Source organism: Ammospiza caudacuta, chromosome 5 (assembly GCF_027887145.1).
Source record: "Ammospiza caudacuta isolate bAmmCau1 chromosome 5, bAmmCau1.pri, whole genome shotgun sequence".
In the NCBI taxonomy this organism is placed as follows: domain Eukaryota; kingdom Metazoa; phylum Chordata; class Aves; order Passeriformes; family Passerellidae; genus Ammospiza; species Ammospiza caudacuta.
In genome coordinates this window covers 77,444,825-77,469,443 of record NC_080597.1, presented here as the reverse complement: position 1 = coordinate 77,469,443, position 24,619 = coordinate 77,444,825, and the positions used below count along the sequence as shown (strand labels likewise).

Here is a 24,619-nt window from a genome sequence, read left to right as displayed (position 1 = left end):
ACCCCTGCCATGGCAGGGACACCTCCCACTGTCCCAGGGTGCTCCAAGCCTTCTCCAACCTTGGACACCTCCAGGGATGTGGAATCCTCAGCCTCTCTGAACGGAGATACAAACGTGTAACACAAATAATCCAATTGATGTTTCAGTTTTCCATAGCTCACAGAGTGCCAAGCACAGGGAGGAAGTTTTCATTAATCAATTTTGGAGAGTATTTTTATGAAACTGTCCCATCAGTTAATGACAGGAATCCTTTCCTTTCAGTCCTTGTTCTTTATTTTACAGAAAAGCAAAGGCAAAATTGACTTTTAGAGATTTGGTTTGCTGTTATATTAACTATCAGCATTCATTTAATTACTGCAATTTTATGTACACTTCTATATTTTAGATTTATTTAATAGTATAAACCCTCCTGCCTATGAAAATCTGGCGACTCCAGACAGGATTATTTTTGTTCAAAAAAATTACTTTTAACCTCCAGAACCAAAACTCTGTGGTTTTAAATCAACCTCTACACAGATTAACTCTCTCCAAGGAACTAATCCTCCTCCAAGTAATTAATCCTGGGGCCCTTGACATAGAGTTTGGTTTTATACAAGGTGCCCTTTGTGGTTAATCCGGGCTCCTGGTCCCTTGGGATCTGCTCTGCGATTGGGAGCAGAGCACGAGCCCTGCTGCCCTCAGGGGTTGTTGGCAGGGTGGGACTCAACACTCAGCAAGGATGGGGAGAAATTCCAGCAATGCCTAATTCCCTCCTGATTCCCTGGGATGGGGAGCTGGGCAGCTCTGGGGGAGCCTGGCACACTCACAGTGCCCTGGCTGAGCTTTTTCCCTGGAATCCTGAAACCCTTCCCGCGAGCCAGGAGGGAAAGCGTGGAGCTTGTTGGGTCCTGCAGGAAACACAACCCCATGGTCCCAAAAGTTTAACAACTTTTTTGGGGTTTTTGGTGTGGAAATGTCCCTGGAGCCGATCAGGGTAGAAGATTGTTGAATTTACTCTGAATGAATGAAGGGGCTGTTGGAATCCATCCCCGCTCGAGGCCTGGATGCCACTGGAATGCTGTGGCTCTCTGGGAATGCTGCTGGGATCAGCGCTGTGAGAACCTCCCCCCTTCCTGCTGCCCCATTCCCCCAGTGCAGGTTTGGGGTGGAACCTGGGAATCTTGACCATTGGCTGGAGCAGCTCCCGTGGATTCCCAAGGCCTCTGGGGATGTGGAAGGAGGAGTATCCATCACCATGTCCATCATTCCCAGTGATCCAAAATATCAGCCAGCTCCACCAGGGCCATCAGGGATGGAGCTGCTCCACCACAGAATTCCTCTGGAGTGGACACAAAACCATTGGATGCCAGGCCCCAGGTTCAGTTTACAAGCACCACAGGAGCTGGAGAGGAAGGACTTGGAGCAGAACAATTCCATGAGGAATGTGGGAATGGCCAGTTGGGTCCTGGAAGGTTCACATGGAGAGGAAGGACTTGGAGCAGAACAATTCCATGAGGAATGTGGGAATGGCCAGTTGGGTCCTGGAAGGTTCACATGGAGAGGAAGGACTTGGAGCAGAACAATTCCATGAGGAATGTGGGAATGGCCATTTAGGTCCTGGAAGGGTCACCTGGAGAGGGAGGAGGAGCTGGGATTTGGAGCCCATTACATTTCTCTGGCTGCTGGTGCCAGTCCTGGAAGATGGAAGGAGAGGTTTGGTTTCCCCCAGTGGGGAAGGATTCCAGAGAATCTGAAAACGTGGCACAATCCAAAATCCAAATTCCAGAAAATGTGGCACAAAGGATTCCTTCAGCTGATCCAAAGTGGTGATTAATCCATCATGACTCCAATCAGAAATGGATGTGATTTTATTCAAGTACACTGGATTTTAGGAATCCAACGGGAAAGGGGATTTCTGACTCCATGAAGGGCTCTTCCATGTGTCTGCCATGGGCTAATTCCATAATCAGAGGTTTGGAGCACACTGATAAGGAAGGAAGGCAATTATTGATAGATCCTGGAGTGAATTCAGCACATCCACACCCTCAGTCCCATCCCATGGGGCTCAGGACAGGATCCGGTGATCCCTGGCTTTCCAAACAATTCCCGAAATACCCTGAGGGTTGGGAGCCAGCAGCTCCCTGGACATCCACACCAGGCTTGTGGATTATCCTCCCTTCCAACCATCCCACATGAGCCTCCCAAGCAGCAGCAGCTCATCATCACCATGAAGGAACACCAAAATGGAGCAAATCCAAGGATTAGGAATCCCACAATATCCCACAGGATAATCAACTCACCTGGCTGTTCAGGATGGAATAGGGTCTGAAATTACAATTCCTGCTGGGTTTGGAAGTGCTCTAAACCTCAGCAGGCATTTTGTGGCATGTCTTGGAGCTGTGGAGGCCTGAATTTCAGGAAGAGAAGTGGGAAAACTTTTGGGAAGAGAGGTGGGAGAATGCTGGGGAAGAGAGGTGGCAGAACCTTGGGAAGAGAGGTGGGAGAACTGGGATAGAGACATGGGAGAACTTTAGGGAAGAGAGGTGGGAGAACTTTGGAGAAGTGGGAAAACTTCTGGGGGAAGAGAGGTGGGAGAACTTTTGCGGGAAGAGGTGAGAGAACATTTGAGAAGAGGTGGGAGAGCTTTGGGAAGAGACGTGGGAGAACTTTTGGGGGAAGAGAGGTGGGAGAACCTTGGGGAAGAGAGGTGGGAGAACTTTAGGAAAAGATGTGGGAGACTTTGGGAAGAGAGGTGGGAGAACTTTGGGAAGAGAGGTGGGAGAACTTTGGGAAGAGAGGTGGGAGAAGGCCATGGAGACGAACTCCTGTGGGAACCAGGCAGTGCTCAATCCCATCACCTCTGCTGTAGTGTTGAAGTAGAGGTCAGTGAGAATTAAAAATTCATCCCAGGTAAATCCAGCTGAGAAAATTCCCCTTGTGAGGAGAAGGAGAGATCCCATCTGGGGGTGGATGGAGCTGGGATGGATGGACATCCATGGACACCCTCTGTGGGCCACCCTCACCCTTCCCTGTGGGTGCTGGGGATTTGGGGAACGTTTTCCCCCGTTGCTGACCTGCCCTGCTCCCTGCAGCTGCCTCCTGCACGGACAGCTCCGACGATGAGACCTCGCCGAGGGACAAGCAGCAGAAGAACTCCAAGGGCAGCAGCGACTTCTGCGTCAAGAACATCAAACAGGCCGAGTTCGGGCGCCGCGAGATCGAGATCGCCGAGCAGGGTAAGGGTCCCTCCTCTGCCCCTCGGGGCTCCTCCTGCCCCCAGATTGTTGGGATGGGAAAGCTTCTGTGGGGTTTTGGGGATTGGAAAGCTGTGGGATTTTGGGAGTTGGAAAAGCTTCTGTGGGGTTTTAGGGGTTGGGAAAGCCTCTGTGGAATTTTGGGAGTTGAGAAAGTTTCTCTGGGATTTTGGGGATTGTGAGAGCTTCTGTGGGATTTTGGGGGTTGGGACAATTTCTGTGGAATTCTGGGGGATGGGAAAGCTTCTGTGGTGTTTGGGGGATTGGAAAGCTGTGGGATTTTGGGGGATGAGAAAGCTTCTGTGGGATTTTGGGGGATGGGAAAGCTTCTGTGGGATTTTGGGGGATGGGAAAGAAGTTACAGGGTTGTGCTGTGTAGTTCCAACCATTAGAAGACTATTCTATGGTCGAAGCTATTTTGTTAAATCAGTAGGAAAGATGAAATCCATCCCATAAACATCACAATTTTGGTTTAGCTTGATTACCTCAAAAAAAAAAAAAAAAAAAAAAAAAAAAAGGCCAGGCAGGGTTTGGATATTGGAGAGGTGGAGCAAATCAGCAAATCCCAAATCCTCAGCCCAAAGCTGATTTTCCTGCAGCCTCAGCTGTGAGGCAAAAATTTGAATAAAATAAGGAAAAATCCAGCGGGATTGGGGGTAATTTTGATGGATTTGGGGTTTTCTCTCAAGGCTTTGGCTGTTTTGAAGCTGCCACAGCCATTCAAATTCATGGGAACACCAGGCAGGCGTTCTTGACCCCATTCCTGTTGGGATGGGGAAGCGTCCATGGGATTTTGGGGATGGAAAAGGAGTTACAGGGTTAGGAGTACTCTACAATCAAACTCATTTTGTTAAATCAGTATAAAAGATGAAATCCATCCCATAAACATCACAATTTTGGTTTAGCTTCTTTACCTCCAAAAAATAAAAAAAGCAAAGGCCAGGCAGGATTTGTGTTGGATGTTGGAGAGGTGGAGCAGCAAATCCCAAATCCTCAGCCCAAAGCAGATTTTCCTGCAGCCTCACCTGGGGGCAGAAATTTGAACATAACAGAGAAAACTCCAGAGGAATTTGGGGATTTTGTTGTGTTTGGGATTTGAGGATTTTGATGTGTTTGGGTTTCGGAGATTTTGGTGTGTTTGCTGTGGAGGCTTTGGCTGTTTTGATGCTGTGTAAGTTTATGGGAATGCCAGGTGTTCCTCCTGAGCTGTTCCCACCCCATCCCAATTTTCCTTTTCCCATTTTCCTCGCAGAGATGCCAGCGCTGATGGCTCTGAGGAAGAGAGCTCAGGGGGAGAAGCCCCTGGCTGGGGCCAAGATTGTGGGCTGCACTCACATCACAGCACAGACAGCGGTGAGAGCCCGATCCCAAACCCAAACAGGGCATTCCCACTGCTCATCCCCTAAACTGACCCCAAACAGGGCATTTCCACTGCTCATCCCCTAAACTGACCCCACACAGGACATTCCCTTTACTCATCTCATAAACTGACCCCACACAGGGCATTCCCACTGCTCATCCCCTAAACTGACCCCACACAGGGCATTCCCACTGCTCATCCCCTAAACTGACCCCAAACACGCCATTCCCACTGCTCATTCCCTAAACTGACCCCACACAGGACATTCCCATTACTCATCTCATAAACTGATCCCAAACAGGCCATTCCCACTGCTCATCCCTAAAACTGATCCCAAACAGGCCATTCCCACTGCTCATCCCCTAAACTGACACCAAATTGGGCATTCCCACTGGTGTTTTTGCAGATAAACCCCAATGTTGCTGATTTCCATGGTGTTTCTGTAAATAACCCCCAATGTTGCTGATTTCTGTGGTGTTTGTGTAAATAACCCCCGATTTTGCTGATTTCCATGGTGTTTTTGCAGATAAACCCCAGTTTTTGCTGATTTCCATGTGTTTGTGTAAATAACCCCCGATTTGGCTGATTTCCCTGGTATTTGTGTAAATAACCCCCGATTTGGCTGATTTCCCTGGTGTTTGTGTAAATAACCTCCGATTTTTGCTGATTTCCGTGTGTTTGTGTAAATAACCCCCGATTTTTGCTGATTTCCGTGTGTTTGTGCAGGTGCTGATGGAGACGCTGGGAGCCCTGGGCGCTCAGTGCCGCTGGGCCGCCTGCAACATCTACTCCACCCTCAACGAGGTGGCGGCGGCGCTGGCCGAGAGCGGTACGGACCGGGAATTCCTCCTGCATTTATAGGGAATTTCTACTGGATTTATAGCAAATTCCTGCTGGGATTTACAGGGAATTCCTGCTGGGATTTATAGGGAATTTCTACTGGATTTATAGAGAATTCCTGCTGGGATTTACAGGGAATTCCTGCTGGGATTTATAGGGAATTTCTACTGGATTTATAGAGAATTTCTACTGGATTTTAAAGGGAATTTCTACTGGGTTCTATAGGGAATTTCTTCTGGACTTTATAGGGAATTTCTACTGGGATTTATAGGGAATTTCTCCCAGGTTTTATAGGGAATTTCTACTGAGTTTTACAGGGAATTCCTCCTGGGTTTTATAGGGAATTCCTACTGCATTTATAGGGAGTTCCTCCTGGACTTTATACGGAATTTCTACTGGGATTTATAGGGAATTTCTCCCAGGTTTTATAGGGAATTTCTACTGAGTTTTACAGGGAATACCTCCTGGGATTTACAGGGAATTCCTACTGGGTTTTATAGGGAATTCCTACTGCATTTATAGGGAGTTCCTCCTGGACTTTATACGGAATTTCTACTGGGATTTATAGGGAATTTCTCCCAGGTTTTATAGGGAATTTTTTCTGGACTTTATAGGGAATTCCTCCTGGGATTTATAGGGAATTTCTTCTGGATTTATAGAGAATTTCTATTGGGATTTATAGGGAATTCCTCCAGGGATTTAGAGGGAATTCCTACTGGGATTTATAGGGAATTGCTCCTGGGATTTATAGGGAATTCCTTCTGGGATTTATAGGGGATTTCTACTGTGTTTTATAGGGAATTCCTCCTGCATTTATAGGAAATTCCTCCTGCATTTTATGGGGAATTTCTATTGGGATTTATACGGAATTTCTACTTGGATTTGTAGGGAATTTCTCCTGGGTTTTATAGGGAATTTCTCCTGGATTTTATAGGGAATTCCTCCTGGATTTCATAGGGAATTCCTCCCGCATTCAATAAGGAATTCCTGCTGCATTTTATAGGGAATTTCTGCTGGACTTTATAGGGAATTCCTCCTGCATTCTATAAGGAATTCCTCTTGGGTTTTATAGGGAGTTCCTCCTGGATTTTATAGGGAATTCCTCTTAGATTTTACAGGGAATTTCTCCTGCATTTTATAGAGGGTTCCTGGATTTTATGGAGAATTCATCCTGCATTTTATAGGGAATTCCTCCTGCATTCTGTAAGGAATTCCTACTGCATTTTCTAGGGAATTTTTGCTGCCCCATCATTTTTAGATCATTTATCACCCCTTTGAGGCTTTTTCCTTGCATTCTCTTCAATTTAGAATAAACCTACAGCACAAAATCACCCCTTTCTAAAGCTCTGGAACTCTTGGAATGTTTTGGGTTTTTTTCTAGAGTTATCCAGGAAAAACCCCTTGCCTTACCCAGGTAAAATCTTTGGTCTTGCCCAGGTAAAATCCTTGGTAAAAATGTCATTTATGAGCTGAAGCTGGAAGTTGTTTTGCTCAGAGAAATGAAACTGAGTTTAAATTCTATAATTTGGGGCATAACTCGTGTGAAAGAGAGAATTTTGGGGGGAATGTGATTTACAGAGCAGAAACTGAGCGTGTGGGGGTTACCTGGGAAATCCTGGGTGTATCCAGGGGTTTACCTGGCTAAATCCAGGGGTTTTCCCTAAAACCAGGATTTTACCACAGGTTTTAACCTGGATATGGCCAGGGATTTTACCTGGGTAATGACAGGAGTTTTACATGGGCAAAACCAGGGATTTTACATGGAAAAGACCAAGAGTTTCACCTAGATAATACATGGAGTTTTATCTGGGTAAATCCAAGGGTTTTCCCTGGGTAATGCCAAGGATTTTACTTGGATAAATCCAAGGGTTTTACCTGGGCAATGCCAAGGATTTTACCTGGGAAAGGCCAAGGATTTTACCTGGATACAGTCAGGGATTTAACTTGGCAAAGTCGGGAGATTTACCTGGATAAGTCCAAGGGTTTTACCTGGGTCATGCCAAGGGTTTTATCTGGATAAATCCAGGGACTTTACCTGGGTAAGGCCAAGGATTTTACCTGGATAAAACCAGGGATTTTACTCGGGTAAATCCAAGGGTTTTACCTGGCTAAATCCAGGAATTTTACCTGGGCAATGACAGGAATTTTACCTGGGCAAAACCAGGGATTTTACATGGAAAAGACCAAGAGTTTCACCTGGATAAGACATGGGGTTTTACCCAGATAAATCCAGGGGTTTTACCTGGGTAAGGCCAGGGGTTTTACCTGGGTAATGCCAAGGATTTTACCCAGATAAATCCAGGGATTTTACCTGGGTGAGGCCAGGGATTTTACCTGGATACACTCAGGGATTTAACTTGGCAAAGTCAGGAGATTTACCTGGATAAGTCCAAGGGTTTTACCTGGATAATTCCAGGAGTTTTACCTGGATAAGTTCAGTGGTTTCACCTGAGTCATATCAAGGATTTTACCTGGGTAAATTCAACGGTTTTATCTGGATAAGTCCAGGGGTTTTACCTGGATGAGACCAAAGATTTTACCTGGGTCAAGCCAAGGATTATACCTGGATGAGGCCAAGGATTTTACCTGGATAAGACCCGGGATTTTACCTGAGTGAGGCCAAGGATTTTACCTGGGCATGTCCAGGGGTTTTACCTGGGCAAGTCCAGAGGTTTTACCTGGGCAAGTCCATGGATTTTACCTAGATAATTCCAGGGGTTTTACCTGGATAAATCCAGGGATTTTACCTGGATAATTCCAGGGATTTTACCTTGATAATTCCAGGGGTTTTACCTGAGTAAGCCCAAGGATTTTACTGGATAAAGTCAGAGAATTCACCTGGCTGACACCCAGAAGAAGCCAAACCCACTGTGGGTCTTGCTGGCTGGAGCTGAGTAATAATTGAATCTATGAAATTAACACATGAATTAATGAATCAGTGTCCAGGAGCTGATTCCCATGGGATTTTCCTGCCTTAACCCCCTGTCCTTCCCTGCCAGGGTTCCCAGTGTTTGCTTGGAAGGGCGAATCCGAGGACGATTTCTGGTGGTGCATCGACCGCTGCGTCAACGTCGAGGGCTGGCAGCCCAACATGGTGAGTTGGGAAACTCCTGGGACACTCCCACCTGGAAAATCCCACCTGGAGAGGGAAGGGAAGGGCAGCTAAAACCTCCTGGACCTCACCAAGTGAGGTTTGGTTTCAGTGCTGCCAAAAGAAGCTGTGTTAATGCAGCTTTTTGGGTGTTTTGTTTGATTTCGGAGCATCTTGCTGCAGTTTAAGCTGCTAAAAATGGCTCCAAATGAGTATTTTTGAAAAGAGTTTTTCATCCTTTTCACCTTTAAATTCTCACCTTTGGCTGAAGTGATTTGTAGGAACAAAGCCCAGATTTTTCCATGATTTCCACACTTTAAACCACACAAACCTCAGGTGCTCCCTTTTTATCCTGCCCTTGTTTCCAGGGAAAACAGGAACTGGAATTGGGTGAGCAGAATAATTTTCAGCTGTCAGATGTGCTGTTGTCATCACATTTCCCCAAGGATTTTGAGCCCTGGAGCTCCTGATCTAAATATGGGAAGTGATCAAAGGTGGAAACGTGGATCTGGGTTGGGTTTTTGCCAATATTGGCTCGTTTGAGGTGGGATTTTTGTCCCTTCCAGTCACTGTCACCTTTAAAAAGAACCAGGAATGTCAAAGAAATCCACCCCCGAGGTATCAGACTGAGTCTAGACCTGAGAGCAGCTTTGTTCTGCTCTTTGAGGAATCATTTCCCATCCAAAATGTCACTTTTGGAGCAAGTCAAGAGTCCCAGAAAATGCAGATTTTGCTTTCCCCAGGATCTCTTCATTCTGGGACTGATTTCAGACCTGCTCCTGGAGCATGGAAATGATGGAGGGAGCACCAGGATCTTGGAGCTGTTCCCAGAGATTCTGCTGGATTTTGGAGATCTGTGGTTTTAGAGATAAGAAATTATTATAAATGGGTTTAGAGATAAGAAATAGGACACTGGGTGAGGAGCAGGGTGTGAGAAGAATCTTAAAGTCATGGAATTATGGAATGGTTTGGGTTCCACAGGGACACCTCCCACCATCCCAGGCTGCTCCAGCCCCATCCAGCCTGGCTCTCACATTCCAGGCATGCAGGGGCAGCCCCCGCTGCTCTGGGAATTCTGTGCCACCCTCAGTTTCCCCATCATTGCTCCCTGGTCCTTGGACATGGGGCCAGTTCGTGGCCATTCCATTCTGGGAATCCTTCATGGGGGGCTCTGGGAATTCTGACCTTCAGGGGAAGGGTCCCTCTGGACAGGAATGGTTCAGAAAAGGGATTTTTTCCTGGAAAATATGAAATCTGCAGGGTTTCCTTCATGGAAAAGCCTCTCTAGGGATTTTCTGCTGGAGAAAACATTGGATGGAAGGGCTGAGGAAGGGAGTTGGGAGAGAAGCTCCGGGGCTGCCAAGGCTGCTTTTCTCCAGGAAAAAATACTTCTTTCTCAAATAAAGTGGTTTTCCCCCCCCCCCCCCAAAAAAAAAAACCCAAACCTGCTTGGAAGAAAAAAAATGAGGCCAAACCTGCAAAAAGCTGGGAATACTGCAGGAATGTGGGATGGGCTGTTGGATATTGGGGTGCCACACCAAGGTGACCTCCCAGCCCCTCCAGGGATCTCTCTGTGGAGTTTCCATGCCCTGTTCCCCTGGGAAAGGGAAACCTGGCAAGGGCTGGATTCTCTCTTGGAAGAGGATTAAACATTAAACATTAAGCAGGGATTAATGAAATGAGGAGTCCTGGGAGGCAGGGAATTCCGGATTCTGAATTCCACATTCCTCCCTGGCTGGCCCAGCAGAGCTCCCAGTTCCACTTAACCCTTCCCAGCCCGTGGATGGGACACGGAGCTGGGGATGGATTCCCTGGGGACACCCTGTGCTCCCAGGAGCTCTGCAGGAGCAGCTGCTCCCGGCGCTCACTGCAGCGGAAATTCCAGAATTCCGGAAAAGGTGGGAGCAGAACGTTCCCAAGGAGCTCTGTGTCCCTGGGTGGCAGCGTGGTGGCCCCACAAAGCCCCCAGCAGAGCTGGGCAGTGTCACCCCTGTGCCAGGAGAGGGACAGCTCCTTTTCCCTGGGAAGGCTCCGGAGGGTCCCCACCGAGCTCCAAGTGCAGCAGACGGGCGGGGACAGGGACGCTTCCACCCAGGGCTGGGCTTCTGGGACACCCAGAATTCCCCAAATCCCTGCAAGCCACGTCCTTGCACTCCTGCTGCTCTGGGGTGGGGAAAATCTGGGAGATGCCTCAGGGCAGGGCCCCTTTGCTGGCCTCAGGGCAGAGCTGGGAGAGCAGGGAATCCCTGAACCCTCCCTGGAATCCTGTGGGAAGGGATCACCATGGGGTGATGATAATTGATGATGATGATGATGATGATTGATGATGATGAAGTGAGAAATCTTGGAGGAGGAGAAGGAGGATGAGGAGGACAATGATGCAGTGAAAAGTCTTTGACATCAGTGTATGGAATATAGAAGGATGATGATGATGATGCAGTCAGGATTCCTTGGACTAGGGAACATGAAAAGAAGAGGATGAAGAAGATGATGATGATGATGATGATGGTGATGATGAAGTGAGAAGTCTTTGACCTCAGTGTAAGGAATATGGAAAGAGGAGGAGGAAAAGAAGGAGGAGGAGGATGCAGTGAGAAATCTTTGACTTTGGTGTAGGGAATGTGCAAAGAGTGGGATGAGGATGATGATGATGATAATGATAATGATGATGATGATGCAGTGAAAAGTCTTTGACATCAGTGTATGGAATATAGAAGGATGATGAGGATGATGAGGATGATGATGCCGTTGGAGTTCCTTGCATTGGAGTAGGTAACATGCAAAGAAGAGGATGAAGATGATGATGATGGTGATGATGAAGTGAGAAGTCTTTGACCTTAGTGTAAGGAATATGGAAAGAGGAGGAGAAGGAGGAGGAAGAGGAGGATGCAGTGAGAAATCTTTGACTTTGGTATAGGGAATGTGCAAAGAGTGGGATGAGGATGAGGATGATGATGATGATGACGACACAGTGAAAAGTCTTTGACATCAGTGTGTGGAATATGCAGGGATGAGGATGATGATGATGAAGTGAGAAGTCTTTGATCTCAGTATATGGAATATGGAAAGAGAAGGAGGAGGAGGATGCAGTGAGAAGTCTTTGGTGTAGGGAATGTGCAAAGAGTGAGATGATGATGATGATGATGATGATGATGATGATGATGATGATGATGATGATGATGATGATGGTGATGATGCAGTGAAAATTCTTTGACATCAGTGTGAGGAATGTGCAAGGATGATGATGATGATGATGGTGGCCCTGAGGCTGATGGTGGCCGTGTTGCTGTCCCCCTGTGCAGCCCCTGAGCACTCCCCCTGCCCTGGGTGTGCTCTGCTCCTGCTTTCCCTGGAATCCAGCAGGATCCTCCCCTGCCCTGGGTGAGCTCTGCTCCTGCTTTCCCTGGAATCCAGCAGGGTTTTCACCCTTCCCACCTTGCCCCAGGCCACGGGGCCTCCTGGGGGCAGGAGGATGTGGCAAATTCCACATTTGGGTTTTTTCCTTTTTTTGGACCTTTTCTTCTCCAGAGGCCCCCTCTGGGCCCAGCACCTCCCCTGGGTGCCATTCCAGGTGTTTCCACACACATAAGACTGGCCAAGGTCTTGGACCTCTCTTTTCCCTGGAATTCTGAGATTCCTGGGGCTGAGTTGTTTTCCTGCCTGCCCTTCCCAGGGCAGTTTTCCAGAGTTTTCCTCTCTCTCCTCACTCACCTCCAGTGTTTTTGTTCCAGCAGTGGCTCCCTGCCAGCCCCAGTGACTCTGTGGCTGTTTCCATTCCAGATCCTAGATGATGGGGGGGATCTCACCCACTGGATCTACAAGAAATACCCCAACATGTTCAAGAAGATCAAGGGCATCGTGGAGGAGAGCGTCACCGGGGTGCACAGGTTTGGTTCAGGACTCAGCCCCACAGCTGAGCTCAGCCTCCAGCAGCTGGGCTCTGCTTTCCCAGGCCTGGCTTGGCATGGAAACTGCTTCAATCTGGGCAGGATTAAAGCAGTTTCTGCTCTGAGCTCGCACGAGGAGCAGGAGCCCCTCCTGGGGTGGGAGGGAGGAGAGGCTCCCAGCTGAGTGGAGATGGAACAGGAGGGATGAGGAGCGCAGCCCTGCCCTAAATCCGTGGGTAGAAGTGAGGTTTGGGAAGAGGAGCTGAGCTGTTTCTGGGGAAGGGAGAACCTGAGGGATGAGTGAATGAAATCCCTGAGTCCCTGGCAGGAGCAGAGCTGGGCGGGAGCAGCTCTGGGGGCTGGGAGGTGTCACAGGAGCTTTTCCATGGAATTCATCCCATCCCAGGTGCCAGGGAACTGAGGAGAGCAGCACTGTTGGCTGAGTCCTTGCAGGGGAAAGGCTTGGCTGCAGCTCTGAGCTGATCAGAGCTTGGCCAGAGGCTCAGGCAGCTCCTGGAGCAGGGAAATGAAATGTGTGAAACAGGGAAATGGCTCCAGCTCTGCACCAGCGGGGTCAGCAGGAGGACTGGTGATATTTTTAGGATCTGAAATCCCAGTGTGGGAAGAAGAGATTTCCAAAGGCAGGTTCTCCTTCCCCAGGGCTGGAGCAGGAACAGGATTTTCAGACTCTCTTGAAAAAAGAGCCACAGTGAGGTGTTTGAATTAATTTTTAGTGATTTTCCTGCTATGGGGAGTTGGGTCTGTGCCCAGAGCTGAGAGCAGAGGGATGCTGGAGGAGGGAAGGCTCCAGAGAGAGCTTCCAGCACATTCCAGGGGCTCCAGGAGAGCTGCAGAGGGACTGGGGACAAGGCCTGCAGGGACAGCACACAGGGAATGGCTCCCACTGCCAGAGGGCAGCCATGGGTGGCATCTTGGCAATGAGGAATTCCTGCCTGGGCTGGCATTGCCACAGCAGCTGGGGCTGCCCCTGATCCCTGCAGTGCCCAAGGCCAGGCTGGGCACTGGGATGGTGTCCAGTGCCCCTGCCATGGCCAGGCTGATCTTTAGGGCCCTTCCCATCCCCAATCCCCTGAGAGCAGGGCTGAATTCCCTGGATAACCCCTGGCTCTGTGCCCGTGCCAGGCTGTACCAGCTCTCCAAGGCAGGGAAGCTCTGCGTGCCAGCCATGAACGTCAACGACTCCGTCACCAAGCAGAAGTTTGACAACCTCTACTGCTGCAGGGAATCCATCCTGGATGGGTGAGAGGGATCCCAGGGGAACGGGGAGGGATTCCAATGGGAAAGGGGAGGGATTGCCATGGGAATGGGGAGGAATTCCTGCAGGAAACAGGGAGGAATTCCCACAGGGAACAGGGAGGAATTCCCACATGGAATAGGGAGGAATCCCCATGGGAAACAGGGAGGAATTCCTACAGGGAACAGGGAGGAATTCCTGCAGGGAATGGGGAGGGAATCCCCACGGGGAACAGGAAGGAATCTCCACAGGGAACAGGGAGGAATTCCCATGGGGGAATGGGAGAATGGAATTCCCACAGGGAATGGGGAGGAATTCCCACAAGGAATGGGGAAGAATTCCCTCAGGGCTCTGCTCTGCTGCCATTTGGATCATCTCAGCTCAATTTGTTTGTCAGAGAATAAAATCCTTCCCTACCTCTGGTGCACATCAGAATTCCTGTCCTGTCCCTCTCCCCTTGGCATAAAATCTGCCTGTGTCCCTTGTGTGTCCCTCTATCTCTTTACTCTCCAGCTCTTTGTTCCCTTTGTTTTCATGGAATTGGGTGTCTGTGTCCCTCCAGCCCAAACTCCATCACGGCCAAGTGAGGCTGGGACAGGTTTTGTCCTGTTGTGACATCGTTTGTGGCACAATCCATGAGCAGTCCATGGATTTGGGATGTGCAAGGAACGGGGAGTAGGAATAATGAGGGGTGAAATTTGGGAACAGAATTCCCAGAGCAGCTGTGGCAGGAACAGGAGCAGCTCGAGACAGTGGGAGGTGTCCCTGGGATGGGATGGGATGGGATGGGATGGGATGGGATGGGATGGGATGGGATGGGATGGGATGGGATGGGATGGGATTTAAGGTCCTTCCCCACCCAAAAAGTCCTGGGATTCCAGCAAACACCTCAGGGGTAAATTGGGATTTGGGCTCAGCCTGGTGCAGGAATTTCAGACGGGGTCAGGGCAGAGGAGAGCAGAGGTGCCCCAGAGTTGCTGTGGGTTTTAGCTGAATTTCCTGGAAAAGGGAGGGAATTTCACCTTCCCTGCACTGCTAACCTATTTACTCCAGAGCTAAAAATAGCCTGGAATGTAGGACACGCTCAGGGATGGAGCAAAGGAAACCAGAGGAAGGGGGAGCTGCATTTGGGAAATCTCTGGGATTCTGGCAAGGAGATCCCACTCCCCTGCTGCTCCTGGGGCTCTTCCTTGGGGGTTGGCAATAAAAATTCACATTAAAGGATTTTTGGATAGGATTTTCAGTATTTTGGAAATGTCAAAACAAAGGGTTAATGAATAAAAATCAACAGAAAAGGGCTCCAAACCCAAATTCCATCCTCTTTGTTGGAAGAACAAAAGAACCCCCACCCTTCCAAAAGGAGAAGGGAATTTTTAGGTGCTTTTGGGGTTTCTCTTCCCCTGGAATTTCAGGGATGCAGGATTCAGCTGTGGGTCCATCCTTGGAGCAGCTCTCAGTGCTGGGCTGGAATTCTGACCTTTAATTGTTTTTTTTTCCCTTTTTTCTCAGCCTGAAGAGGACAACAGACATGATGTTTGGAGGGAAGCAGGTGGTGGTGTGTGGCTATGGGGAGGTAAGGGGCTCCCTTTTCCCAATTTCCCCCTTTTCCCACTGGGAATTCCAGGTGTAAATCCTCAGCACAGCTTCCTCCACCCTCAGGTCTTTGCTCTGCACCTGCAGGAGCCTCCAAACCTCAGGAGTTTGCCAAAACCTGAAAGTTTTCTTCATTTCTTTATTATTAAAGAGATGCCAAAAGCTTTAAAAAAATACATTAAATATTCTGCATATATTTAAAATCTGGATATTGGCATGCCCACATATTGATACAAGATGTATTTCTATAAGTTTAATATTATATTTAATCTGATTTTACTAAAATCTGAGGTTCTGCAGATGTTCTGGGCATTCCAGTGATCAGGAGAGAATTAGTCTTGATTTATCCCTTCACCCACCCTCTCCCCATGGGAATATTCCTCTTTTCCCAGTTTTTCTCAGCACCAGTTCACACCAGTTGCAGTGGGTGCTCCACTGGAATTTTTTTAATGTCCAAGCAGCTGGAACGGGTCAGGTTTTCCTGCTGTAATCCCATTTTTGGGAACATTTTAACCTGGATTCCCTGCACTGCCTGTGCTGGGCAAAGGTTAAAGCTCATTAACACTCTGAGGTTAATTACCCCTAAAGCTTCCTGAGAGGAGCAGAGGCTGCAGGGGCTCTGGAACTTCCCCTGGGATCATTTGGGATGTTTGGGGGGAAAATAATCCCTGGGACCAGAACCAGTGGGGTTTGTAGTGCCTGTGTTCCCTAAGGCAGGCCTGGGTCTCAGATGGCTCCAGCTCCAGGGGTTTCTGCCCCAGCAGTGGGGTTTGTGCCCCAGGAACAGTGGGGTTTGTGCCCCAGGAACAGTGGGGTTTGTGCCCCAACAATGGGGTTTGTGCCCCAACAATGGGGTTTGTGCCCCAGGAACAGTGGGGTTTGTGCCCCAGCAGTGGGGTTTGTGCCCCAGCAATGGGGTTTGTGCCCCAGGAACAGTGGGGTTTGTGCCCCAACAATGGGGTTTGTGCCCCAGCAGTGGGGTTTGTGCCCAGCAGTGGGGTTTGTGCCCCAGCAGTGGGGTTTCTGCCCCAGCAGTGGGGTTTGTGCCCAGCAGTGGGGTTTGTGCCCCAGCAGTGGGGTTTGTGCCCCAGCAATGGGGTTTGTGCCCCAGCAGTGGGGTTTGTGCCCCAGCAGTGGGGTTTCTGCCCCAGCAGTGGGGTTTCCCTGAGCCTGTCCCTGTTGTTGCAGGTGGGGAAGGGCTGCTGTGCTGCCCTCAAGGCCATGGGCTCCATCGTCTACGTCACCGAGATCGACCCCATCTGTGCCCTGCAGGCCTGGTAGGGCTGGAACCCCTCATCTTCCCTGGAAACCCCATCCCAAGGGATTCCTGCAGCCCCAGCCCTGCCCTGGGACCTGCCCTAAAACACCTCCTGGTTTATCCTGTCCCAAAAATGCCCTAAAGCTTCTCCTGGTTCATCCCCTTCCAGAAATGCCCTAAAACACCTCCTGGTTTATCCCATCCCAGAAATGCCCTAAAGCTTCTCCTGCTTTATCTCATCCCATGAAAGGGCCCTGCCCTAAAACATCTCCTGGTTTATCCCATCCCATGAAAGGGCCCTGCCCTAAATCATCTCCCAGTTTATCCCATCTGCCCTAAAGCATCTCCCAGTTTCTCCCACCCCACAGCAGGCAGGAGTTTAGGACATGGCTTGCAGGGATTTTGGGAATGAGCTGCTCCCTGGCTGTCCCAGGGCTGTGCCCACCCCTCACCCTGGGGGTGTTTGAGGTCCTGTGACCCCCCAGCCCCTCAGCAGACACAGCTGGGTTTGGATCCTCCTTTGCATCCCCAGCTGTGGGACCCCAAAACACCCAGAGCCCCCATAACCCTCAGCCTGCTCCTCCCCAGGTTGTGGTGAGAGGATAACGAGTTCTAATTAGCAGAGCTGATGAACTTTTGGGCTGCTCTGTGACCTTCATCCATCCTCAGCTGGGAATTCCCAGCCATCCCTTCCCTGGCCCTGCAGCAGCACAGGGCCCCTCTCAGGAGGAGCTGGCATGGGAAAAGCTCAGGAAATGGGGACATGCAGCAGAAAAAAATGACTTTTTTATTTTAGTAACTTCAATTTTGCAGCTCGTGAGAGGCACAGGAAGGAGCTCTGGGGAGGATTGTCAACAAATCCCAAAAAAGTCTAGCCTGCCCTTGTTATCCCTGAGCTCACCTTGCTGGGGAGGGCAGGGCAGGCCTGCCAGGCTCAGCACCCCGAGGCTCTGCAGGTGCCTAAATCAGGATTTTGGGGTGGGGAGGGGCACCCACAGCTTTGGGGTGGTTTTTGGGATGCTCTAAATCCATCCCAACCTGGATTCTGAGCGGATCCACAGCTCCTGGATGTTCCCTGCAGGAGGAGCAGCTCTGAAAAACCCATCAGGGTCCAGAATTGACGTTTGCAGATGGGAAAGCCCCAAAATCCCTTCTCATTCTCCACACAAATGTCCCAAACCCTCCAGGATGGCCCCAGGAGCTCCCAATGGCTCATCAGGGGGTTAAAATCAGGATCTGGGCTCACTTTGTCCCTGTTTTCCCTCCCAGCATGGACGGGTTCCGGCTGGTGAAGCTCAATGAGGTCATCAGGCAGGTGGACATCGTCATCACCTGCACAGGTACAGGCCAGCGGGGGGAAACGGGGATGCCCACCCCAGAAGGGTCTCCTGGGGATGCCCACCCCAGAAGGGATCCCATGGGGATGCCCACCCCAGAAGGGATCCCATGGGGATGCCCACCCCAAAAGGGTCTCCTGGGAATGCCCACCCCAAAAGGGCCCCGTGGGGATGCCCACCCCAAAAGGGCCCCAGCCCAGCCCAGCCTGAGGGAAAGCCCCAAAGGTGGAGCAGGACAGGGATTGATCCAGGGCTGTGGTGCTGGCAGGGAACAAGAATGTGGTGACCAGGGAACATCTGGACAGGATGAAGAACAGCTGCATTGTCTGCAACATGGGACACTCCAACACCGAGATTGACGTGGTGAGCACGGCCACCGGGGCTTGGGGGGACAGTTTGGGGGTGATGGGGTTTGCAATGATGGTGTTTTGGGGTGGTGATGCTTTGGGGTTACAGTGGTTTGGGATGATGGTGCTTTTGGGCAGTGGTGTTTGGGGTGATGGTGGTTTGGGGTGACAGTGTTCAGGGTAATGATACTTTAGGATAGTGATGGTTTGGGGTGCCTGTTTCAGGGTGATGGTGTTTGGGGTTACAGTGGTTTAGGACGATGGTTCTTTTAGGGTCAGAGTGCCCAGTTTTGGGCTGACAGTGCTTTAGGATAATGGTGTTTGGAGGTGATGGTGCTTTGGGGCAATGGTGTTTGGGGTGGTTGTGCTTTGAGTGATGCTGTTTGGGGTGATGGTGTTTTGGGGTGATGGAGTTTTGGGCTAACAGTGTTTGGACTGGTGGTATTTTGGGTAGACAGTGTTTGGGGTGACTGTTTTGGGGTCACGGTGTTTTAGGGTGATGGCATCTTGGGCTGTCAGTGTTTCGGGTGATGGTGCTTTGGGATCATGGTGTTTTAAGGTGATGGTGCTTTGGGGTTACAGTGTTTTAGGATGATGGTTCTTTAGGGCAGTGGTATTTGGGGTGATGGTGCCTTGGGGCAACTCTTTTAGGGTCAGAGTGCTTTGGGGTGATGGCGTTTTGGGCTGACAGTGCTTTAGGGTGATGGTGCTTTGGGGCAATGGTGTTTGGGGTGGTTGTACTTTGAGTGATGCTGTTTGGGGTGATGGTGAATCCTCCTCAGCAGCCCTTGGACAGCCATGGTGCAGCTCTGATGTGCTGAGCTCACAGAAACAGTCCAGGCTGTGACTCACAGAGGTGTCACTGGGCTGGGCTCCAAGGGGACAATCCCAGGGCGCTGGCAGGGGCTGCTGCTGTTCCCACCCCGTGTCTGAGCTCCCGGGGCTCCCTGGTGCTGCTGTGACATTTCCCGTGTTCCAGGCCAGCCTGCGCACGCCCGAGCTCACCTGGGAGCGGGTGAGGTCCCAGGTGGATCACGTCATCTGGCCCGATGGCAAGAGGATCGTGCTGCTGGCAGAGGTGAGAGCAGCTGCAGCTCAGGGTCCCTGTGCATGGCAGGTTTGGCTCAGGGAATCACAGAATGCTTTAGGTTGGAAAACACCTCTGAGTCCATCAGGGCCGACCATTCCCAGCACTGCCAAAGCCACCATGTGTCCAAGTCCCACATCCACAGGGCTTTGAATGCCTCCAGGGATGGGGACTGCACCCATTCCAATGCATTACAGCCCATTCCATGGAGAAATTTCCCCTAAAATCCAATCCAAACCTGCCCTGGCCCAGCCTGAGGCCGCTCCCTCTGCTCCTGTCCCTGTTCCCTGGAGCACAGCCTGATCCCCCCGGCTGTGCCCTCCTGGCAGGGACTTGTGCAGAGCCACAAGGGCCCCCCTGAGTTCCTGAGATGAGGAAAAGCTCCCCTGTTTTAATTCATCCCTCTCCAGGGCAGCCACACCTCAGTGGGCTGGGTGCAGGTGACACAGCAGGGACAGCTCCAGTGGCTGCTGTCCCTGCTGTGGGGTCACAGCCTGGTTTGTGCCCTGTTAACAGCCAGATTCTGCTTCCAGGGCCGCCTGCTGAACCTGAGCTGCTCCACCGTGCCCACCTTCGTCCTGTCCATCACGGCCACCACCCAGGTGAGGGGGCTTGGGCTGGGCTGGGCACAGGCCCTGCTCTGAGGGACAGCAGCTCTGACCCCGGTGTCCTCTCCGCAGGCCCTGGCTCTGATAGAGCTCTACAACGCTCCCGAGGGCCGCTACAAGCAGGACGTGTACTTGCTGCCTAAAAAAATGGGTAACGATGCTCCCACTGCCTTCTGCTCGTGCCTGTTGGGCTGGGAGGGCCAGGCTGGGCACTGTCACAGCTGGGAGGTGGCCCTGGGCCAGGCTGGGCACTGTCACAGCTGGGAGGTGGCACTGGGCCAGGCTGGGCACTGTCACAGCTGGGAGGTGGCACTGGGCCCAGCTCAGGGGCTTTCAGCTTCTTGCTGCTCTCCTGTCCCACCTGTGGAGAGCAGGGGGTGCCTCCCTGTTCAGGGGGTGTCCTGTGGGGTCTGTGCCAGGGATGGGGCCTCACCCCTGCCAGCAGCTCCCCCAGCAGAGCCCCCTCCTGGGCACACTTCGGGCAGAATGGGCTTTTTGGTGGCAGTTGGGGTTTTTGAGGGCAGGCTGGCTTATCCTGGTCTTGGGCTGGGGTGTCACCAAGCAGAGGTGCCAGGTGGGTTGTGCCTCAGCGCGGGGCACTCGCTGTGGCCTCCCTTGCCTGCTGTGACGAGGCCTGGCCTCCTGTGCCCTCCCCAGACGAGTACGTGGCCAGCCTGCACCTGCCCACCTTCGACGCGCACCTGACGGAGCTGACGGACGAGCAGGCCAAGTACCTGGGGCTCAACAAGAACGGACCCTTCAAACCCAACTACTACAGGTGCCCTCCAGCCCTGTCCCCTCCCTGTCCCCTCCCTGTCCCCTCCCAGCCCTCTGCTCCTGCCCCGGTGTGGGGGACACCTGGGGTTTAACCCCACCCATTCCCTGAGATGATTCCGAGGTCCCTGCGCAATCCCGGTGCAGGCAGCAGGAAGGGCATGGTGCACTTGGAGCCCTGACAGCAGCTCTTGGCAGGACAGGAGCCCTTTGTGTGTGGCAGCAGCTGTCACCCAGACGTGGCAGATGCCAGCGCGATGCCACCGGCTCGGTGGCAGATTTATTTTTAAAGTTTGACGGAGGATGAGGTGGCACAGAGTGGCCTCGGCCCTGGGGCTGCTCCCTAGGCTCAGCTCCATGGCTCCTTCCTGAGCACGGGCTGGGCAGATCCCCAAAATAATAATAATTTTCAGTAGGAGCCCTGAATCGCTTCCCTTTCCACATTTTTAGCCAGCACTGCCATGAATTTCCACTGTGAAAATGAAATGGCTTTGCACAAAAGTGCTTGGGAGGGTGAAGCCCAGAGCCTTTTCCTGCAGGAAAAAGGATTTTCTTGGCAGGCAGAGAGCACCAGAACACTCCCAGTTTGGGGATCACTGGGTTTTCCCAGATCCTGAGCTTTTTCCCTTGCAAACTACTGGTGCTTCCCTGTGGCTGTGGAGGAATTCCCTCTGGTTCAGTTCTCTGTGCCTGGCATGGCCCAGCCTTGTGGGGAGCGAGGTTTGTCCCTGGTTTTGGTGTCTGGCCCAGCCTTGTGGGGAGCGAGGTTTGTCCTGGAAAGGTTGGGATCCATTGAGGGTCTCAGGGAATTCCCTGCCCTGAGGGGGAGCCACGACCCCTCCAACTTCTCGTGGGCACCTCAGAGGCAGCGAGGACCGAGTCCCTTCCTCAGCCATTTCTGTCCTTGGCGTCTCCCCCTCCCAGAATCCACCGTGGGAATGCCAGGGCAGCTTTTCCTCCCTTCTCACTCACCAATCCCCGTTTTTCCTCCTTTTCCCAGATATTGAGTTCCTGCCGCCGCGCCCCGGAGAAACGCGAGGAACCGCCACAAGCACCCGAGTCTTTCTCAACTACTGTACAGGATGAAACCGCGCAAGCTTCCCACGCTAGAGCCGGGCTTGCTGCCATAGTCGACAGTGTGTTTTAGGTTATTTATTTATTAAATTAGAATACTGTTCATGTGGCCTCTGCCACTGGTGTTCGTCCTGCCGCGGGACTGGGAGACGCTGGATTTTCTTTCCGTTCCTTTCATTTTTCTCTTTGGGTTCGTTCTTTTTCGGGGCTGGGAGGACGGGGAAGGCGAGGAGGAAGCTGCTGGAATCGAGCTGTGGAATGTTCCCTTATCCCTGCTCACCCCCGCTCGGTGGCACCCGGCCTGGGAGTCGCTTTTGGTTTCCTCCACGCCCCAGCGCTTCTCCAGCCCGGCAGCCGGGGGATCTCTGGCTCTTTGACAACAGAGCCGGGATCCTCCTTGGCTCCAGGCCGGGAGCCACCTCGGGAATCTGGCTGGAGAAGCCTCTCCGTGTGCCCCGGAGTGCCCGGGGCCGTGCCCAGCCGGGGAACCTCGCCTTAGCACCGCCCGGAGCTGTGCCCGGGGACAGCCCCGAGCGCGGAGGAGCCGGCGCCGCTCCCCTGGGCACAGCCCCGCGGCGTTTTCCTGCTGCTGTCGTTCCGAGTGCCAACCTCTCTGGATCAACCAAAGTCGTGTTCCCAGCGCTGCTGGAAGGGCCTCGCCCACCGATGCTGCTGCCGCGCCGGCGGCTCCTGCCGCGCCACGCAGAGCTCGCCGGCCGCCCGGCTGGGAGGACCCAGGTCCCTCTCCAGCTGAATTTCAGTCCTCATTGGAAACCTTGGGAGTTTTATTTTCTGGTCATATTTGTATGAATCTGGAATTGTATGAGACGTCCGGCGGAGTGACCCCCACGGGTTCTGTGCGAGGAGAGAGCTCAGCACCACTAAAACCCTTCGGTCACCTCGACGTGTCACAGCTGATGGAGAGTGAATTTGCCAGAGTTCCCTGTTTTATCCCAGGATGTCCCACCTGAGCACAGGACAGCGTGACCCTTAGCAAGGTGACTTCCCAAGTGTCGGAGCGGAGTCACTTCTGTCCCTCATGTGGAGAACGTGATCCTTCTGAAATGGAACAGCTCCGTGAGCACAGGAGCCTCTGTCCTCCCTGTTGGTTCCGAGTCTCTCATCAGCTGCAGATCCGTGCTTTGTCCTCCTGGGCTTCTTTGCCGTCACGGAGAACTTTTTTGTGGCAGCTCGTTCACGCACAAGGAAGGGAAAACAGAGGAATTACAGCCTCAAGTCCTTCCCACGGCTCTCAGGAGATTTGGAGGCAGGTTGGCCACAAGTCGCTCATCTCCAGAGCAAACGTTCCCATGTGCCGGCTTATTCCAAGTTTCTCTTTGAAATCTCTCAAAATCAGGAAGGAAAACCTTGAGAAGAGCTTGAGGAAACCTTGAAGAGACCTTGGGAAGGCGTCAGGGCTTTGTGAAGGCCTTGAGGAGACCTTCAGGCCTTGAGAAGCTTCCAGCAGACTGATCGCTAAGCACAGACTCAAAATGATCTCTGCTCGTTCATTTTACCCAGATCCTGAGATTTTTGGGAGGAATCCCCTGAGCAATTTGAAACATCCCACCCAGGTGTTTCTCCCCGGGCTGGATCCAGGTCTGTGTCAGGCCCTGCTGTTTTCTGGGAGCGTGGGAGCTGCTCCTGGCCCAGGTGAGACGTGGCCGTGGGGTCCCTGGGGCAGAGCAGCTTTGGGAAGAACAGGAATCCCTTCCCAACCCAAGCACAGCCACTTGCCCCTGGAAAAGCCCCTTTTGGAAAAGCCCCTTTTGGAAAAGCCCCTTTCATCCCAAGCCCTCTGATCCCCAGAGCCGCGTCCTGCCCGTGCCTGCTCTGCACAGCCCCGATCCCTTCGTGCCCAGTTTATCCCCCCTTTATCTTCCAGGTAGATAGGAAGGGAAAAAAAAAAATATATATATATTAATACTAAAATCCCAACTGGCTTTTCCCACCTCGATTTTTAAAGCTCTTCTCCATGTTCTGCTTCTCCTGTAAAAGCTTTTTGGCTCGCTTGGCTTTTTTCCTAATCAACCTGGAATCATATCTTATGATCATCTCTAAATTAAACATGTAATGGGGTTTGGTTTCTTTCATCTTTTTTTTTTTAATGTAACGCATTTTTCAAGACTTAGGAAAAAAGAGATTTTAGGTAACACCAGCAAAATCGCATAAAGGAAATTAATTCTGTTCTGAACTTTAGAGATAATAATAAGACAAAACTGGTCATCAGCAGTGAGGAAACAAAAACGTCGCAACCGTAACATTTCAGAAGGATGTTTTAAATATTAATGTCTGAGTGATTGTATTAGATCAGCAATAAAGACTCTGTAATCTCAAAACACAAATAAAACATTGGAAAACTCAGCCTCTCCCGAGCGTCCTTGGGGTCAGGTGGGGTCAGGTGGGATTTTGGGGTGGGACAAGGAGGGATCGGGGATGGTGGCGGGCTGGGGAGCCCTGAGCTGCTGCTGCTGTTTCCAGACACTTCCAGCTGGGGAAGCGGCTCCGGGGCCGTGTCCTTGGGCAGCCGGAGCTGTTTGGGCTCTGGGCCCCGACGTGTCCTTGGGAAGCGCTGCGGGAACGATCCCGGTCCCGTTATCTCCTCCGGAACAATCCCGTTATCTGCTCTGCTCCCGCCCTGCCGGCAGAGCCGCACACGCCGCCAGGGCAGCCGAGGGAATTCCGACCCAAACCCTGCGGGTCTCCAGCCCTCCAGAGGCTCTGAAGGGATGCGGGACGTGAGGGGCACCGAGCCGAGCACCCGGAACCTCCCCAGCCACAAACCTGACCCACAGGCACCCCAAAAACAACCACCACCCCTTACCGGGTGTGGGAATGGAAACAAACCCCGCTCCAGGGCCCCGGGAGCTGCCTG

At 51.7% G+C, this 24,619-nt stretch overlaps 1 protein-coding gene across 2 annotated transcripts in view; it reads left to right on the top strand.

Moving 5' to 3' along the window:
• Window positions 1-24,108, top strand: part of AHCYL2 (adenosylhomocysteinase like 2) — a 63,982-nt gene extending 39,874 nt beyond the window's left edge. For both annotated transcript variants that reach the window (XM_058806116.1, XM_058806117.1), the window contains exons 3-17: window positions 3,072-3,215; window positions 4,486-4,586; window positions 5,320-5,422; window positions 8,433-8,527; window positions 12,305-12,411; window positions 13,555-13,671; window positions 15,176-15,239; window positions 16,448-16,536; window positions 17,787-17,857; window positions 18,123-18,217; window positions 19,181-19,279; window positions 19,822-19,890; window positions 19,969-20,047; window positions 20,554-20,674; window positions 21,671-24,108. In XM_058806116.1, the coding sequence (XP_058662099.1) occupies window positions 3,072-3,215; window positions 4,486-4,586; window positions 5,320-5,422; window positions 8,433-8,527; window positions 12,305-12,411; window positions 13,555-13,671; window positions 15,176-15,239; window positions 16,448-16,536; window positions 17,787-17,857; window positions 18,123-18,217; window positions 19,181-19,279; window positions 19,822-19,890; window positions 19,969-20,047; window positions 20,554-20,674; window positions 21,671-21,677 (1,361 nt within the window). In that variant the 3' untranslated portion in view covers window positions 21,678-24,108. The remainder of the gene's footprint in view (window positions 1-3,071; window positions 3,216-4,485; window positions 4,587-5,319; window positions 5,423-8,432; window positions 8,528-12,304; window positions 12,412-13,554; window positions 13,672-15,175; window positions 15,240-16,447; window positions 16,537-17,786; window positions 17,858-18,122; window positions 18,218-19,180; window positions 19,280-19,821; window positions 19,891-19,968; window positions 20,048-20,553; window positions 20,675-21,670) is intronic.
• The last annotated feature ends 511 nt before the right edge of the window (window positions 24,109-24,619 follow it).